The sequence below is a fragment of the Chenopodium quinoa genome, unplaced genomic scaffold, assembly GCF_001683475.1.
Source record: "Chenopodium quinoa cultivar QQ74 unplaced genomic scaffold, ASM168347v1, whole genome shotgun sequence".
Classification (NCBI taxonomy): Eukaryota; Viridiplantae; Streptophyta; class Magnoliopsida; order Caryophyllales; family Amaranthaceae; genus Chenopodium; species Chenopodium quinoa.
The window spans coordinates 522,241-538,671 of NW_018742410.1; the positions used below are offsets into that span (position 1 = coordinate 522,241).

The 16,431-nt window shown below is 35.6% G+C and overlaps 2 protein-coding genes across 3 annotated transcripts; one reads left to right on the forward strand and one right to left on the reverse strand.

Annotated features, from left to right (window-relative positions):
* Positions 1 to 9,367: 9,367 nt before the first annotated feature.
* LOC110705331 (vesicle-associated membrane protein 711-like) lies at positions 9,368 to 12,238 on the forward strand. Of its 2 annotated transcripts, none has more exons than XM_021883175.1 (4): positions 9,368 to 9,987; positions 10,594 to 10,784; positions 10,979 to 11,142; positions 11,767 to 11,899. In XM_021883175.1, the coding sequence occupies exons 1-4, from the start codon at positions 9,771 to 9,773 to the stop codon at positions 11,783 to 11,785; spliced, it is 591 nt and encodes a 196-aa protein (XP_021738867.1). In that variant the 5' UTR covers positions 9,368 to 9,770; the 3' UTR covers positions 11,786 to 11,899. The 2 variants fall into 2 exon arrangements, with proteins under 2 accessions (XP_021738867.1, XP_021738859.1); XM_021883167.1 differs by lacking the exon at positions 11,767 to 11,899 and adding an exon at positions 11,906 to 12,238 and having other exon boundaries at positions 9,384 to 9,987.
* Positions 12,239 to 12,971: 733 nt separating this feature from the next.
* Positions 12,972 to 16,231, reverse strand: LOC110705347. Its single transcript, XM_021883188.1, has 5 exons — positions 15,575 to 16,231; positions 15,057 to 15,206; positions 14,639 to 14,728; positions 13,980 to 14,560; positions 12,972 to 13,897 (listed from the first exon to the last, which is right to left on the reverse strand). The coding sequence occupies exons 1-5, from the start codon at positions 16,155 to 16,157 to the stop codon at positions 13,229 to 13,231; spliced, it is 2,073 nt and encodes a 690-aa protein (XP_021738880.1). The 5' UTR covers positions 16,158 to 16,231; the 3' UTR covers positions 12,972 to 13,228.
* Positions 16,232 to 16,431: the final 200 nt, after the last annotated feature.

A 16,431-nucleotide genomic window follows, 5' to 3' on the forward strand; every position in this document is an offset into this window, starting at 1 on the left:
GGATTTTTTTTGGGTGGTGATGGTGTCTTACTTTTTTCATTTGAGGGTTGACATGGTTCATTTTGTGAAGGTTGAGGCTAAGAATCTCCTGGAAATGACTCATCAGCTGTTCTAGTGTGGAATACCCTCACATATTCAAGCACATCATCTTCTGCATTCACAACAGGGACCTCTACAGCAACAGTATATGGTACTTGAGCATTAAGCTTCTCCTCAACTTCTTCAGCCTCTGCATTTTTCCTTCTCTCTTCCTCCTTCTGCCTAATTTGGTCAGCCCTATTCTTCACAGTTCTAGCCCAACTAGCTTCTGCAGACTGAAATACAACAGATGGGTTTTGTGTCTCTTCTATGAACACTTCAATTTCATCCTTCCCTTCATTCCACTCCCACATTTTCAACATTGCCCCATCATCCACTAACTCCAACTTACGATTAGTTCTAGGTTTACTCACAAACAAAGTGAAGTACTTAGGGAGGAAAACATTCTGCTTCACTGAATCCTCAAACATATACTCAAATAACTCCATCAAATTTGTCTTATCAGTATCATCTACCCTAACATCAAAAGTACCACCTGGCGAACGAACTAACAGCCAAAGTGCACTCATCCTATTCATGAATAATACACAACAAAAATTAACAACACACACCAACACATCATACAAAACACATCATACTTAACAACAAACTTACTTATAAATCGCATGCAACACATCATTCGCACATAATAACATAACAACCACACTCACATAATCAATGTCGAACAAACCCTAACCCTAACTCAATTTCGCAATAAATAGAAAAATCAGGCCTCGAAAAACAAATTGAAAAGGATAATTTTACCTTCAGAAAGCTTGATCGATCCCAGGTGCGAATTACGACCGAAATTCAGTCAAGAACAACTTCCTCTCTCTCAAACTTCACTAAGTTCGTTCTTTTTCCAATCACAAGCCCCAAATTGAAAACATACTGGCAACGTCGACCTTGGATCGATGAAAGTTTGAAGCTTTTTGATTGATTTTGGGGTTCGATTTTAATGGAGAAGAACAGAGAGAAGCTTCAATGGAAAGGGGAAATGGGGGGTCAATTTTTTCAAACTAGAAAAATTATGTTTGGGGGAGTCAACCCTATCAATGGCGCCAGTTAGATGTATAAGGGCATAATGGTAAAGTCCCCCAAACAGCAGACTAACGGCAGTTAGCAAAAAGGGCATTTTGTGTTAATATACAGTAACTGAGTGGTATATGGTGTATTAGGAAGTTTTTGGTGGTATACGGTGAATTATGCTTAAACTCAGTGGTATATGGTGAAATTTCCGTTAATTAAATTGTAAGCATGTAGCTTACCATTGGAGTGACGATATTCTATTGTTCAACATTAGAGCACTTTGTAGCTTAAAAATATAATATCTTAAAATTTTGATGTATCAAGGTAAGCTACAAACACTTGCATCAAAAATAAACACTTGTAGCTTACCATTGGAGTGACGATATTCTATTGTTCAACATTAGAGCACTTTGTAACTTAAAAATATAATAGCTTAAAATTTTGATGTATCAAGGTAAGCTACAAACACTTGCATCAAAAATAAACACTTGTAGCTTACCATTAGAGATGCTCTAATTTGTTATTAATATGAAAACTAATTTTTGGGCTCGGGCGATACCCTGAATCAGATTATTATTTGGAACTGATCATGAATATACGTTGTAATTTATGATTCAATTTTCTTATAATTAAATTTGTTGTTTATATTGTCATTTGCTACTTATTAATATTTCGTATTAAAAAAAAATCACATAGCTTGATGGTAAGACACTTTGTTTTAGAATTAGAGGTTGTGTGTTCAAATCTTGTGAAGCCCTTTTTTATAATGAGTAGATGACGTGGGTGATGTGACGTGTAATGAGGGAGTTTACGTGACACATGAACGTTCTTAGAAATGCCTTTTAATATATTAATAGAGATATGGAGTTTATGTTGGGTTAAGTATATACAGATTAAATGAAAAGTGTATGTCACAATTGTCAATTAATTTAATTGATTAAATTATTAAAGGTAGTGCCAACTATCTTATCTGAGATCAAATCTCATCATCTACTAATCTACATTGTAGCATTATGAAAAACCAACTACTCGTATGAGTGATGAGCTTTATTTATTTGGAAAATGTTTATAAATTACTCTGTATGTATTTGCATCCTTTTTTTTTCTTCTTCTTTTGAAACAAATGTATTTGTATCCTTTTAAAGTTAAAGGGTTAAAATACAATGTGTTTTATAAACATGGTTAGGACTTAAGCCATGTTTAGTTTACCTTGTTTTCACTTAATTTAGAAAAAATAAGTTTAGATCAGAAAAAATAAGTTCGGATCAGATTAGATCAGCAAAAGTAAATTATGATCATATCATCGTTTTATGTGCGATTTTTTATTGCTATATATCTTGAATTTCGTAATGAAAAAAATTATGAAAATTACATATTAGTAAAATACACATTATTACGAATCTAATAAGACCCCACTTAATATATAGATTATTGTACACATAAGGTCAAAATTTAGTCAAACCAGATAATCAGATCAAATTAGATTAGATCAGATCAGCAAAAATAAGGTGAGCTAAACAAGCCTAAGTATAGTATTTGCCATTTGATATCATCTATTAATTAAATCTTTTTTCTTCCTGCAAAAAAAAAAACGTATAGTATATTTACGGTAATTCTTGTTTTCTGTAAAACCGAGCATTAGGACTATGGGTGTCAATTCGGATGATCGGATCGGGTTCGGTGAGGTTGACATCATATGACTTATATATATAATAGTATACTTTTTGTAGTTTTGTTTGTAAGTAGATATCTATGTTATTATTAACTTGAAATTATTTTTATTGAACATAAATTATTTTTACTGAATTGAAAGTATTTCAACCAAACTAAAATTATTTTACTGATTAAAACTTATTTTTACTAATTTTCTTTTATTTTTTACAAAAATTTATACTATTTGGTTCTTATTAATCGCAACAAACCCAAGTTTTGCGGACTTCTTAGACAAAGATTGGAATGTGTTTAATGAAAGATAAGGATATGTAATTAGGAGAGATAAAAAGGAGGGAAAGCAAGTGGTCCCAATTTTACTTTATGGGAAACAAGTGGGAAAACTTTTTAGGCCCTGCCTAGATGGAGGGGAATGGTCGAATGGAGGGTAAAATTTAAAGGGGTAATAGTTATGGGCTTGTAACTTTGGCCTGAATTGAGTGTAATTTTTTGGCCCTGTAAAAATTTTCCCTCAAATGGGGGTAATATATTACCCCCCCACCTCTTAGAGTAACAGTTACCCGGTAAAACCGTTTTCTCTGTTTCCCTCTTTTTGCAACCTGTTCTAGATTCTCTTTCTCCCTCCTTCCACACCCATGAAAGTGTTTCAAAATGATTTTTTTTAATTCAATAATTTATTAATTTCAATTTTCATTTATTATTAGTTTACCTCAATTTTGACCTTGATTTTCAGTTATAAAAAAAAATTATTGACTTGATTTTCAATAATCAGTTTATTTCCAAAAAAAAATTACTTCAATTGTTAACTTGATTTCTTCAATTCATTTTTTTTACTTAAATATTTTGATGACAGATCGAGTTTAATTTTGAATTACTTTTCTTTTTATGCTTTTTTTAATATTTCTTTTGACAAGATTTTTCTATGAGATTTTTTTTTCTTTTCGTTTTATGCTTTTTCTTAATACTCCGTAATTCGTTTTTGTTTGTTTGTGAGATTTTTTAAAGTGATTTTGTTGAAAAAATGTAAAAATGTGATTTGATTGTATTGACTTCTTAATAATATTGTGATAAACTTCATGTTTGTAAATCAGATTTTAATTTTATGATTTTATTAATCAAATTTAAATGATTTTTAAGAAGAAAAAAACAAAAACTTATACAGAAGGAGAATATGCAAAGCAGGCAGTAGCAGGACTAGCAGCTAGTGAGTGCTCCGTATAATACCAAACACAAGAACAAGTTTTCCTTGTAATGAGTTATCTTGTGCCAAACCTACTATAAGACCACTCTTAATGGTGAGCAAAAAAAATGCTCACCCACTCTCTCTCTACCCACTTTTTCTCTCAACAAATCAGTTTTGCTCATGCGCAAATTGTTTTCACAATTTCTCTCCCAATGGTGAGCAAAAAAAATGCTCACAATTAGAATGTGGAGGATTAAAGTGTTTACGAAATTATATCAAAATGCATGTCTATTTATAGAGAATTTAATTTTATGACCGTTGGTAATTTTTTTTTTTTTTTACAAAATATATTTTTCAGAAAATCAATTACAAATATATAACCGTTGTAAACGGCTATAATTTTCTGATTGGCTGGGAACTTGCGCAAGCCACGTGTCATCTCCCCATTCGTCAACCCACTGTCATGCGTCAAATTCTCTTTTTTTTTTTAAAAAAAATATGCTTTGATGAACAGTAACCCAACTACAAATATACTTATTTTTTCCATTGGGTCTGACAAAACTACGGCCCACTTGGATTACTGTTCATCAATAAAAATGCTCATGTTTTGAGCCTTTTTGGTTTTGCTCATGGGTTTTTTTTTGGATTTTACCATTTTTGGTTGGTGATCAATTTTTTTGCTCATAAAAAATGTCCATGAGCAAAAAAAATTATCACCATTGCTAGTGCTCTAAATGAGTCTCCTTAACAGTTTTCCTCCATTAATTACTTCCCCCTAACAAATCCCCTTCTAATCATTATCCCCCTAACAACTCCCTTAAATCTAGGCAAGCCTTTAGTGGGAATTTTCCCACCCAAATTGTTTGCTGACTTTGACAAAATGGGGCAAATTTCTTGACCCACTTGTTTTCCCTCCTTCTTTTTCCACGAAAATTCAAATAAAGTGCCAAATATTCCCCTAAAATTTAAATGTTCATTCAAATAAACACAAAATCCCCTTATAAATAGGGGTCACCCCATTCAAGTCACCCCATTTTTACCTTATGTTTTAATGGGGGTTGGGGTGGAGGTGGAACCATGAGTATTGTTCACAAAAACCAACATCGTTAAGTTTACAAAAACAGGCAGCCACCTACGAATTGTTAACCTTATATTAATTAAGGTTATTTTAATTGTGTAGGAGGATTCCCTTGATCGTGGTCAAGTGTAGTAGTCGTACCTTAATTGTTCTCGTGATCAAGGTACGTATAGGTGGCTAGATCCTTGATACAAAGTATTGAATGCGTGTTTTATTTCAATAATTGTTAAATATTACGATGAGTTAAAAATATAATTTTTATGACTTAAAGGTTTGATCTTTAAAAGTGTTGTTTAATTTAATAAAAGTTGTTTATAAATCACTTGATTACATGTTATTGAATTAAAGGAATTTATTTAAAATTTTGCAGTTCATTATGGGCCTGAGTATTTAATATTTTATTGTCCCTCTACCCGGGATTGGTTAAGTAAGACCATGAGCTTTGTATGATCTGGTATTTCCTCGAGTACAGTTTAACTTGCTTGGGGGGTGTGCACACTTAGTTGAGGAAAATTAATTTTGGAAATTTGTTTAAAATTGGAATTTCATTGGTTTGGAAAGTTTCTATTAATAGACGTTACTACTTTTGGAAGATTTAAATCTGGAAAGTCCAATTTTGGAAAGTGACCTTTGGCAAGTTTGAATTGGAATAATTATTTCAAAAGCATGTTTGTCTAATAAAAGCATTTACATGCCTTGCACTTATATGTACTTAGCGTTTTGGCTAATTCGTTTTCCTTTTTGTTTTGGTTCGCCCTGTTTACCATTATTGGTAAGCAGTTTGATTTCAGGTGTGAATTGGAGTTGATCGTGCGCATACTTGAGTCGGGATTGGGATCACTTAGTTAGGAGTTTATTCATTCACGAGTCATGTATTATTTGGAGTATTATTTCTTTTTCAAACTATATAATGTAGTTATTACGTTATGAATAAAGTCAGTTATTTTTCCACTGTCATTATTGAATTGGTAGTTCAAAGCCTTACGTTTTCACGTGGCGGTAATGCGCCCAAATCTATCTCTATGGTATTTTATACGTATAAATATAGTATTTACGTAGAGGGAGATTTGTGGGTGTTACAGGCAGCCACCTATGAATTACATCATCCTACAATTAGTAACTAATTACCCTAATTTCTAATTGCCCTGTTAGTAGCAGTAGCATCAATTTACAAAAATTAGGCTCCATTGAAGACCGTGAAAACAAAAAAACAAAACAAAAAAAAAAACATTTAGTTGCCACATCATCACCTTCATCAAATCTAAAAAACAAAAAATCAAAACGGACTCATGGTAAAGCTCTTTGAAGAACTGTTTTTTGGGTTACATAAATTGTATGATAAAGAACAAGCCATGGCAACATATCAGCAAATCATGGATGAAGCATACATAAAAGATGAAGATTTGGGTACCGATGTACTAGACATGGAACATCAACAAGGCAACAATGCAGATGCAGAAGAAGGTTATGAAGCAGATGATGAGGATGCATATAATGATGATGCAAAAAATTATGGCGGGAACAACAGAGAAATGAATATTGAAGAAAAAAGGCAACTTGTTGATGAAATTCTGTTGAACATGGAAGGAGACTCATTACTAAGAGGATTTTTATCCAATTTGGCCTGAAAACATTATGTTCACAGATCAACAACAACAAGATGGTTCCAGGTAATTCAAAACCACATACAAAAGGGGAATGCTATTGATGTAAAGGACCAAAAAATCAGGCAAAATAGGTCCCAAACCTAGAGAATACACAGATGAATGTCTTACATCAGTCCCCTTGTATAAGAGAACCACTAAAAGGGGCTATGTTGCAGCCCTTCACATTTCAAAGTCCACAGTACAAGTTAAGGAAGAAGGGCAGACTTATAACACACACAAGAACCAATCACCTTGCACTGACTGATAATCATAAAATAGCAAGACTCAAGTAGGTGCTTAATCAAAATTCACTATCCAAAATTGATAATAAAACTCTATATATATACAACATTGTTATCTTAAAAAATTTATCCAAAATTCGCTTACTTAGCATCGTATGTGTCACAATAATACCTATTTGTCGCCTATGTGACTTGACACTTGGCGAAAAATTGGAATGCCGAGTGTCATTGTCTTGCTCGTGGCCTGACTATGAGACTGACTTTATTTATTAGTAATATGATATGATATGATATGATATGATATAATATATAACCCGCGCATTTTGCACAGGTACACTCTAGTTAAATTAAATTGTAAGCATGTAGCTTACCATTGTAGCTAAATCAATTGACCCTGCTCAAACAAGCTATGTTGCTTGATTTTCAAAGAAAACTCCATCTACTTATATTATAACATGTGCATGATAAAAACTACTTTATTTAATTATTTATTTTTCCAAGCTACAATGTTTTATTGCTCACCATTGAAGCACTTTGTACCTACAAAATATACTATTAACTTTGCCCTAGACCCATACCGGTTGATGGCTCCACCATCAGTCTATGACTTAATCCCCTAGCAAAGGGATCTTCCAGGTTCTTTTTCGTTCGAACATAGTCTAACGAGACAACCCCATTCACTATAAACTACCTCACAGACTCGTACCCGACTCTTATGTGCCTTTTCTTACCATTGTAAACGCTGTTCTTAGCAACACATATAGCAGCTTGTGAATCACAATGCATTGACACAGGTGGTGTCGGCTTCCCCCACAAGGGTATATCAACTAACATATTTCTCAACCAATCTGCTTCTTGAGTAGCAAGATCCAATGCGATGAACTCAGCTTCCATTGTCGATCAAGCTATACAAGTCTGCTTTCCAGACTTCCATGAAACCGCACCCCCACTAAGGGAAAAAACATACCCACTGGTTGAACTTGTTTCGTCGCTATCCGTTACCCAATTCGCATCACAATACCCTTCAAGAACCAAAGGATGACCAACAAAATTCAATCCCCAAGCCATGGTTCCACGAAGCTATCTAAGCACACGCCTCAAAGCAACCCAATGTTGCTCACTAGGACAATGTGTATAACGACTAAGTTAACTAACTGCAAAAGCAATGTCAGGGTGAGTACAATTCATCAAAAACATCAGACTACCAAGCACCTTAGCATAATCAGTTTGAGACACACTATCTCCCACATTCTTCACCAAAGTTCCGTAAGGATCATAAGAAGTCTTCAATGGAGGCAAATCAAAACAATCAAAGTTCTTCTGAATTTTCTACACATAATGAGACCGAGACAGAAAATAACCTTTCTTGGTCTTGGTAACCTTAACACCAAGAATCACATCTACCTCCTCCAAGTCCTTCATCTCGAACTTTGAATTCAGAAATTTCTTAGTTTCATTAATGACATACATATTTGTGCCAAACATGAGCATGTCGTCAACATACAGGCATAAAATCACACATTGGGCACCAAACATTTTTGTGTACACACATGCATCATTACCATTGACAACAAAACCAAAACCAAGAATAGTATTATGAAATTTTTCATACCATTGCTTCGGAGCTTGTTTAATACAAGGATTTCTTTAGTCTGCACACCTTATTCTCCATGCCAAGAGCTACAAAACCCGGAGGTTGCTCCATATAGATCTCCTCCTCCAAATCGCCATTCAAAAAAGCTGTCTTAACATCCATCTGATGCACAATTAAATTGTATGATGAAGCCAAAGTAAACAATACACGAATAGTTTCAAGACCAAATTATGAGTGAGCCCCCTTATCACCAATCTAGCCTTGAACCTTTCCATAGTGTCGTCAGTTCTCATTTTTCTCTTGAAAATCCACTTGCACCCAATAGCTCTACTCCCTTTCGGCAAGTCCACGAGCTCCCAAGTCCCATTGGACATGATTGAATCAAGCTCACTGTTCACAACAACTTCCTTCCAGAAGTTTGCATCCACTGAGCTCATAGCTTCTTCGAACGTTTTCAGATCTTCATCCACAACCTATAGATACATCATGATCTCATCTAGATCATCCTCAAATTCATTAAGATTTCCGAACTCTGCCAAAAAATCTGTTAGGAAATCCGGCCCAAAGCTTGTCTCCACTCTCTGCCTTTTACTCTTCCTAGGTTGAATATCACTTTCAACCCTAGGGGAAGCATCTTCTGGCTCTGTATATGAAGGAACTGAAGAAACATCGTTAGTAATTAAGTTTTTCTTCAAAGGAAATACCTGTTCAAAGAATTCTGCATCACAGGATTCACACACATATAGAGCTATCTTCCAGGTTCATAAACCTGTTGGCGGCACTATTCTCAGCATAACCAATGAACACTGTATCATAGGTCCTTGAACCTATTGTTGAGCACTTGAACAAAGGATAACCCACTTTGCTAGACACCCCCACACTTTTAGATAACTCAGGTTTGGAGCATAACCCTTCCATATCTCATATGGCGTCTTGTCTAACTTCTCGTGAGTCCCCTGTTCTAGTGTTCTGTACATAATTTGCTGATAGAAGCACCCCACAAATTGTCTCGGCAACCCCGAACTCAAGAGCATTGCATTCATCAATTTTTCTAATCAAAACACCCCAAATCAAATTTCCCACTTTCACCTCTGTTCTCCCCTTGCAAATTTCATCAATTTCTTCTCTTTTTCACTAACCCCACTTAAACAAATCAAACACCCATGTCTTCAATCATCAACTAAACCTTCTCATTTCCCAAAAACTCAACCTTTTTGTTTTTTATTTTTTTTATTATTTTATTCAGAAAATGGGGATATTGTACGGGATGGTAGCTCGGGGAACGGTGATACTGGCGGAATATACGGCGGCGTCGACAAACGCCGGCACAATTGCGCGGCAAATTTTGGATAAAACTCCTGGAAATAACGATACCCACGTGTCGTACTCTCAAGATCGTTACATCTTCCACCTTAAACGCACTGATGGTCTTTCTGTTCTTTGTATGGCCGATGACTCCCTTGGCCGTATGCTTCTTTCTCTCTCTTATCGACTGTAATTGCTTGATTTTTCGGAATTCTTTATTAATTGATTTCTGGCCATTGATTTTATGTTTTTATTTGATAGTAAAATTAAGCTAAAGTTTGGGTTTATTTTGGTTTTAGTATTTGATTATGATTATTTTTGAGGGGTTTTTGGTGGGTTTAATCTTTGGTATTGATGATTATGTTTAATTAATGGATATTGAGTTGAAATTTGGGAAAATTTGTTGTTAAGGTTTGAGTTTGCTGGTTGATTGCTATGATTAGTTAGCGGGAGTATTCTAAATAAAAACTCATGATATGTAATTGATAGGATAATTTTGTTTATACTGTTGAAAATATAGTATTGAGATGAAATGGGGGAAGATAAAACTCTTTTCATTATCATGTTTGTTGTATTAGGTGTTCAGGTCAATCATGTGAGTATAATCGTATGAAAGAGTTTATATAAGGGGTATGCAAAAACCCGAAAGCTAGAGTTAAAGTTGTTTTCTTTTTGCCTCTCATTGTTGTGCTAGAGATAATGGTAGGTTTTCTACTTCCTTCAATTCATTTAGCTTAGTACTTCCCTTATAATTTGGATGTGTTCAGGTAGAATACCATTTGCATTTCTTGAAGACATACATCAAAGATTTGTGAAGACTTATGGACGTGCAGTACTGACAGCCCAAGCGTACGCTATGAGTGATGAATTCTCAAGGGTTCTGAACCAGCAAATGGACTACTATTCAAGTGATCCAAATGCTGACAGAATTAATCGTTTAAGAGGTGAAATGGATCAGGTTAGTGCCAGTCAGCTATTTTAATTCATCAATGGTGTATTCAAGAGTATCAGGTTTACTACAAATGAATCTCTACCTGAAGATAAATGGTTGCTTATTCAATTTCTCTGACATTCATTTGATGCCCTGTCATATATGCTGCTTTTTGATGTGTATTATTGACTTGATTTGTACATATTCACCTGTTTATTTAGGTGAGGAATGTTATGGTTGAGAACATTGATAAAGTGCTTGATAGAGGTGATCGTTTGGAGCTGTTGGTTGATAAAACTGCAAACTTGCAAGGAAACACTTTTCGGTTCAGAAAGCAGGCTCGCCGTTTTAGAAGCAATGTGTGGTGGAAAAATGTTAAACTTATGTATGTACTCAAATCTTTCTCTCTCCTTCTCTCTCTTTCTTTTCAGATCTTTGGTTATCTTATTCATTTTGTGCTTTGAATTTTCTTGCTTCCATTTTTTCAATTCCACTCTAAGAAAGAGGGGGGGGGGGGGGGGGGAGCTCTCATGCTCAAATCTTTTATTGGATGATTTTTCAAAGACATCTTAGCTACCCATACGTCCTAAAATCACAACTCTAGTCTGTCTCTAAATAGGTCACTTTCAAAAATCGAAATAGTGAAGGATAGTCAATGAATTTCTTATAAATGACCCCAAATAATGTGGTCTATTATCTTGGAATAGAAAGAGTATTTATTGCCCTTTTTTTCTATCCGTGACTTTTCACTCACTAGGTGATGCTGTTCATGCCTTGCTGTTCTGTTATTAGATTTGGATTATAAAATCATGGATTCATGGGGCTTCTTAAGTGAAATATAAGTCCTATTCGACTTGTCCCTGTTTTTGCTTCTAGTGTTTATTATTGATATCCTGCCCTTCAGCTATATTTGTTTTTTTGGTCATATTCCTCTCCACTAAAAGAAATTGTACGACGATCAATATATGATACAATGGTCTGAATGGACTGAATCTGATACATATTGTAGGGCTCGGGCAGTTGCATGATTAATATGGTTCTTAGAACTATTCTAGAACAATACATAAATTGGACCAATGAATGCTCCACTTCAGAGGCTTCTTAGTAGTAATGGAAATCCTTATTTCATGCAATGCTCGATCTTGCAGAGTTGTTCTGGTATTCATTCTCCTGATCATCATATATGCTGTGCTTGTATTCATCTGCCATGGACTTGCACTACCTAGCTGTCTGAAGTGAGGACGGACAAGTCAATTCATGATCATGGTGGTCAGCTTCCACACTTTTAGCTCAGTGGAACATGAGGTCTCTGCTTTCTTTCTCTTTGTGATCATTCGTAGTAGCTAATCTAATCTGGATCAATATGGTGGTATCTGTACAATATTTTTGTCTTTTGTACAATGTTATAGATAAATAGGAGATTCTTTGTATTTTGGATCTTGAATCTTAACAAGGAAGAAAAGAACTGTCCTTTTGGCTTATATCCTTCGAATTTGTTTTGACTTTTGAGTATATGACTCACCCTCGACTCCTTCATACCATTTCTGAAACAGAAGGTTTTTTGTAGGTTGGGTGGTTTTGACACCTCTAACTACAAGGCTATTATTTAATGGTTTAACCACTAGAACAAAGATACAGCGTAATCTAATCGAAAAGGAACAGATAAGTACAAAAACAAGTAAAATCTAAATTTCTAAAAGTTGGGCATAAATCATATAGGAGCCAAGTACTTGGAAATTTTATCATCACCTTCATAAAATGATCTTATTTCTCCGAATGCCATGTCAAACATACTTATATCTTGCCCACGGACTTCAGTTCCGTATGAAGCACCCCAATATACTCTTGATTCATCATCAATAAAGTATATAGCATTCTTTTGACAACTAGGAGCCTTTGATATATGAACCGCAGTAGCATAGTTATCACCAACAAATAACAAAAAATCACCCAGATCCTCAACTTTCTCCACAATGTTGTGCAATGACATGCTTAATTAATGGTACGGTAGCAATTTCTGTTGTCCCAGAGGTATACATCATTATTGCCATCCTCCCCAAGACCAGACTCTCTTTGGCGTAAGACTACAAGTAAATCACCAGCTAACTCCACCATATACATCTCTCCTTCAATCGAAATGTTTTGGGTTTTTTGGATTGATGTTTCTCTGCACAAATTTGAGGGAATGGTAATATACTCTTTAGCCTGAAGATGTAGAATCACACAACATAACAACCTTTTATCATACATAATGTTGCTGTTTATTCATTACACAATATTACATTAAATAGTACAATATGCTATAAGAATTATAGCCAAAGATGGAAGAACTAGTGGACAGTACTGGTAGATAATAAGGGGGAAATCAAACAAAGGCAAATGATGATAACAACACTGATACTAAAAATTACGAAACTCTGAACTGAGCGAGCTGAGAGGCACCACACTGCAGAAATCATACCGCTTGAGGATCAACGGCACACGATCTTGTTCAATGAAGCATCTTTATCTTTAGGATTTTGTGTGCGCGTAGGCTTAGGAAGTGACCTACCAATCCTCACAATGCAGTAATTTAAAATATGAAGAAGTTCCTTGTAGAAAGGAATGTAGGATAGCATAAAGATTATGACGGTAAAGAAAGCAACTATGTATAGTGCAATCTTGGTCCAACGCTGCTTGGTATTAATGGTGAGAATTATAGTTGCCGCGAAGGATACCATCATCATTGACACTGAGAGGAAGAGGAGGGTTAAGCCAACAAGCAGTCTTTGAGGAAGAGTTCTTTGGAAGTCTTTCATCCGAAATTGGGAGGTGAGTATGGTGAGAAAAACTACCACCGCTGTTAATCCGAATCCAAGAGAGAGCACGTCAGTTACTGTGAATACCAGGAATAAAGGTTGCCCAAGGAGAACTGGGAGCCCTGTACGTTCATCTGGACCTCCTGGTACTGTATACGCGGCAGCGAAGGCAACTGTGGCTATCAGAATGGTTACCACTGTACAGTGCTCTGCAGTTTGCTTCAGAAACTCTTTGGCCTTCTCACGAAGGTCTGCGTTTTTCTTGGCAAACAGTTCCCGAGCAGTCAAATTATCCTTATTCCGGTGATTGATCAGGTAATTTGGACAATGACCTTCCAATTTCTGCGTATACACATAGACATATCATAAAACCCCATAGAATGATGGACACGCACTAATAAGTATAAGAACAGTATATAATTACCTCTAATAAACTCAATTCATCGGACAATTCAGTGATTGGAGTTTTGATCCTCGTGTCCATAAGAACTTCTGCGGTGGTTAACTCTGTTGGACTTTTCTTTCCATTCTCGTTATCTTTTCCTGGGATGGATGGCTGGTAACCAACCTTGTGCATTATTGTGTTAAAGTCTTTGTCTATGGCTGTTAATTGGCCCCTCCTTGAAAGGTTTTTCTCACTAACAATGTTGAGAATAATTTCTATGTTGCGACTCCTGACTGCAACATGGAACAAATTTTCTTGATTATGATTCAAGTAGTCCACTGCCTGGGGGTACACCTCCAGTATCTCTTCGACGATCTCAATACAACCTTTTCTAGCTGCCAAAAGCAATGGAGCTTCATCGTCGCCTTTTTGAGGTTTTTTATTTGATGACTGCGTATTCTGGGTTTGACGTATATTAGGAGCAGTTGCCTCATTTTCTAGTGGCATATATGTGTTCTCCCAGGAAGTATCTTCTTCAATCAACTTTTTGGCAAGCTTTAGCGCATCCTCATTGCCCTTCTTCAGCTTTCTGACCTCTTCTATCATGGGACATATGCACCCTAACACAATCAAGTTACCAATGAGCAAATATGAAGTGAATTATAGACTCGTACATAGCTTACAAATCTTGTACTTACAGGTTCTACTTATTATGAAATTAATGGCTCTTCGAATCATGCCAACTTCTGCAGTTGTGTCTTGTAACTCTTGTTCATCAGTTGAGACAACTGGGAAAAAAAAAAAGCAAACATTTCACAGGTAAAATAATTAACTACAGAGTATTAACTGAGGCCGTAGATGAGCTAAATATTCTCTGATCTAATCAAACAGATACTCTGTATATATTGAGCTCATAAGGCTATAAATTCTTCAATACTTTACCACAGTACAGGTGAAGAAGACAGTAGATTCTTTAAGACCAAGCATGACATTCTTGCAACGATACGGAGTATCGGACAATAAAGGTGTTTAATTAGTCCATCACTCTATTGTATGCTGCAAAATGATTTGCTAATAAAAAGAAAAATGTGAAGACAGTGCAAAAGCTTTACATACTTGAGTAGACAAGCTTCTGTAGAGGTCCTAATATAGTTCCACTTTTGAAAGCTGTCGGACTGCGCGCAGGCATTTGTAGAGCAGTCATTTTATGAGGATCTTGTACATGATATAGCTCTGGATATCTCTCAGTTATATCAAGCGCCACATCTGTAAATTACAATTTACAAATTTTTAGAGCCTCAGAAACCTATTAATACTATTTATAGCCAAAATTACTTATGGGATTAAGCCTTTGTTTAATTGATTGGAACCTATTAATACTATTTGAACAAATCCTCCATATAAAGATCGTAACATTCATACATATAATGTGGGTAAGATGAAGGATCCTATTGAAACGACACCTCTCACAAGTTAAGCCAGCCTAACTCCGTAGGTCAACGCTTGAGAGTATAGGGAGAGGTAAGAGAATCCCCCTACTCACAAGCAATTGTAGTTGGCGGGGCTCCAGTTCCCACCAAAGCTTGGTACAGGGAGCATCAAAAGAATAGATTATCAATCTTTAAGAAACTTACCAAATTGTCTTGTGAGGATAGCTGTGTGAAGAATAGTGAGGTTATCATTGCGTTTTAAGAAGCGGAGGCGTTCATTCGTTGTTAAACCTTTTGATTCACAATACTTCTTGACTTCCTTGACAAGATAGAAGTACATACGTCTCCGGCCATAGCGGATAGCCTCAAGGAGAGGAGACTCACCCCAGGTATTACCTACATCTAGCAGTTGAGGTACTTTGTTCAACAGCTTCTCAATAAATGGAATTCCTTTGTTGGAGGTGGCTGCGTCGTGGAGTACAGTGCATCCCCAAGCATTCTTTGGTGTAGCTAGTTTTTGATAGAGCTCTTCAATTGACGAATCATTATCAAAAACTATATCCAAGAGTTTATCTGCTAACTTAAAATTTTTAAGGAAACATGCCATATGAAGCACAGTTGATTTGTGTAAGGTCGTATGATACAACGGACCAACTCCAGTCTTACTGCAAAGCTCTATGACACGGTCATTCTTACTAGGGTCATTCTTACATTGGTTAAGCGCGTGCACTATATCTGCCGTTAGCTTATTGTTTTGGGCCTTTTGGCGTGGATCTCCAACCTCCATGACGATAGGCCAAGGAGATTGGAATTTGGAAAAGGGGCAACTGATCAACCCTCAAGCTATTGAGTTAATTTATATTCTCACTGAATAGCATTTTTTGTAGGGCCAAAAATAAATAAAATCTTTACAAGTGCTAGAAAAGGAATTTTACTTTTTGAAAAAATATGTTTAAATTCCCTTTTCCCTCTCATTATAAATAATAGTCGTGTTCCTCAAGCTTTATTATATTAAAATTTATGACATACTCTGTAATTTTTTGAAGAGAGATCTTTCATAT

Coding starts and splice junctions, on each gene's coding strand:
- LOC110705331 (XM_021883167.1), top strand. CDS start 9,771: ATGGGGATATTGTACGGGATGGTAGCTCGGGGAACGGTGATACTGGCG. Junction 9,988..10,593: donor GGCCGATGACTCCCTTGGCC/GTATGCTTCTTT, acceptor GGATGTGTTCAG/GTAGAATACCATTTGCATTT. Junction 11,143..11,905: donor TGGAAAAATGTTAAACTTAT/GTATGTACTCAA, acceptor TCGATCTTGCAG/AGTTGTTCTGGTATTCATTC.
- LOC110705347 (XM_021883188.1), bottom strand. CDS start 16,157: ATGGAGGTTGGAGATCCACGCCAAAAGGCCCAAAACAATAAGCTAACG. Junction 15,207..15,574: donor TATCCTCACAAGACAATTTG/GTAAGTTTCTTA, acceptor TGTAATTTACAG/ATGTGGCGCTTGATATAACT. Junction 14,561..14,638: donor TTTCATAATAAGTAGAACCT/GTAAGTACAAGA, acceptor TGATTGTGTTAG/GGTGCATATGTCCCATGATA.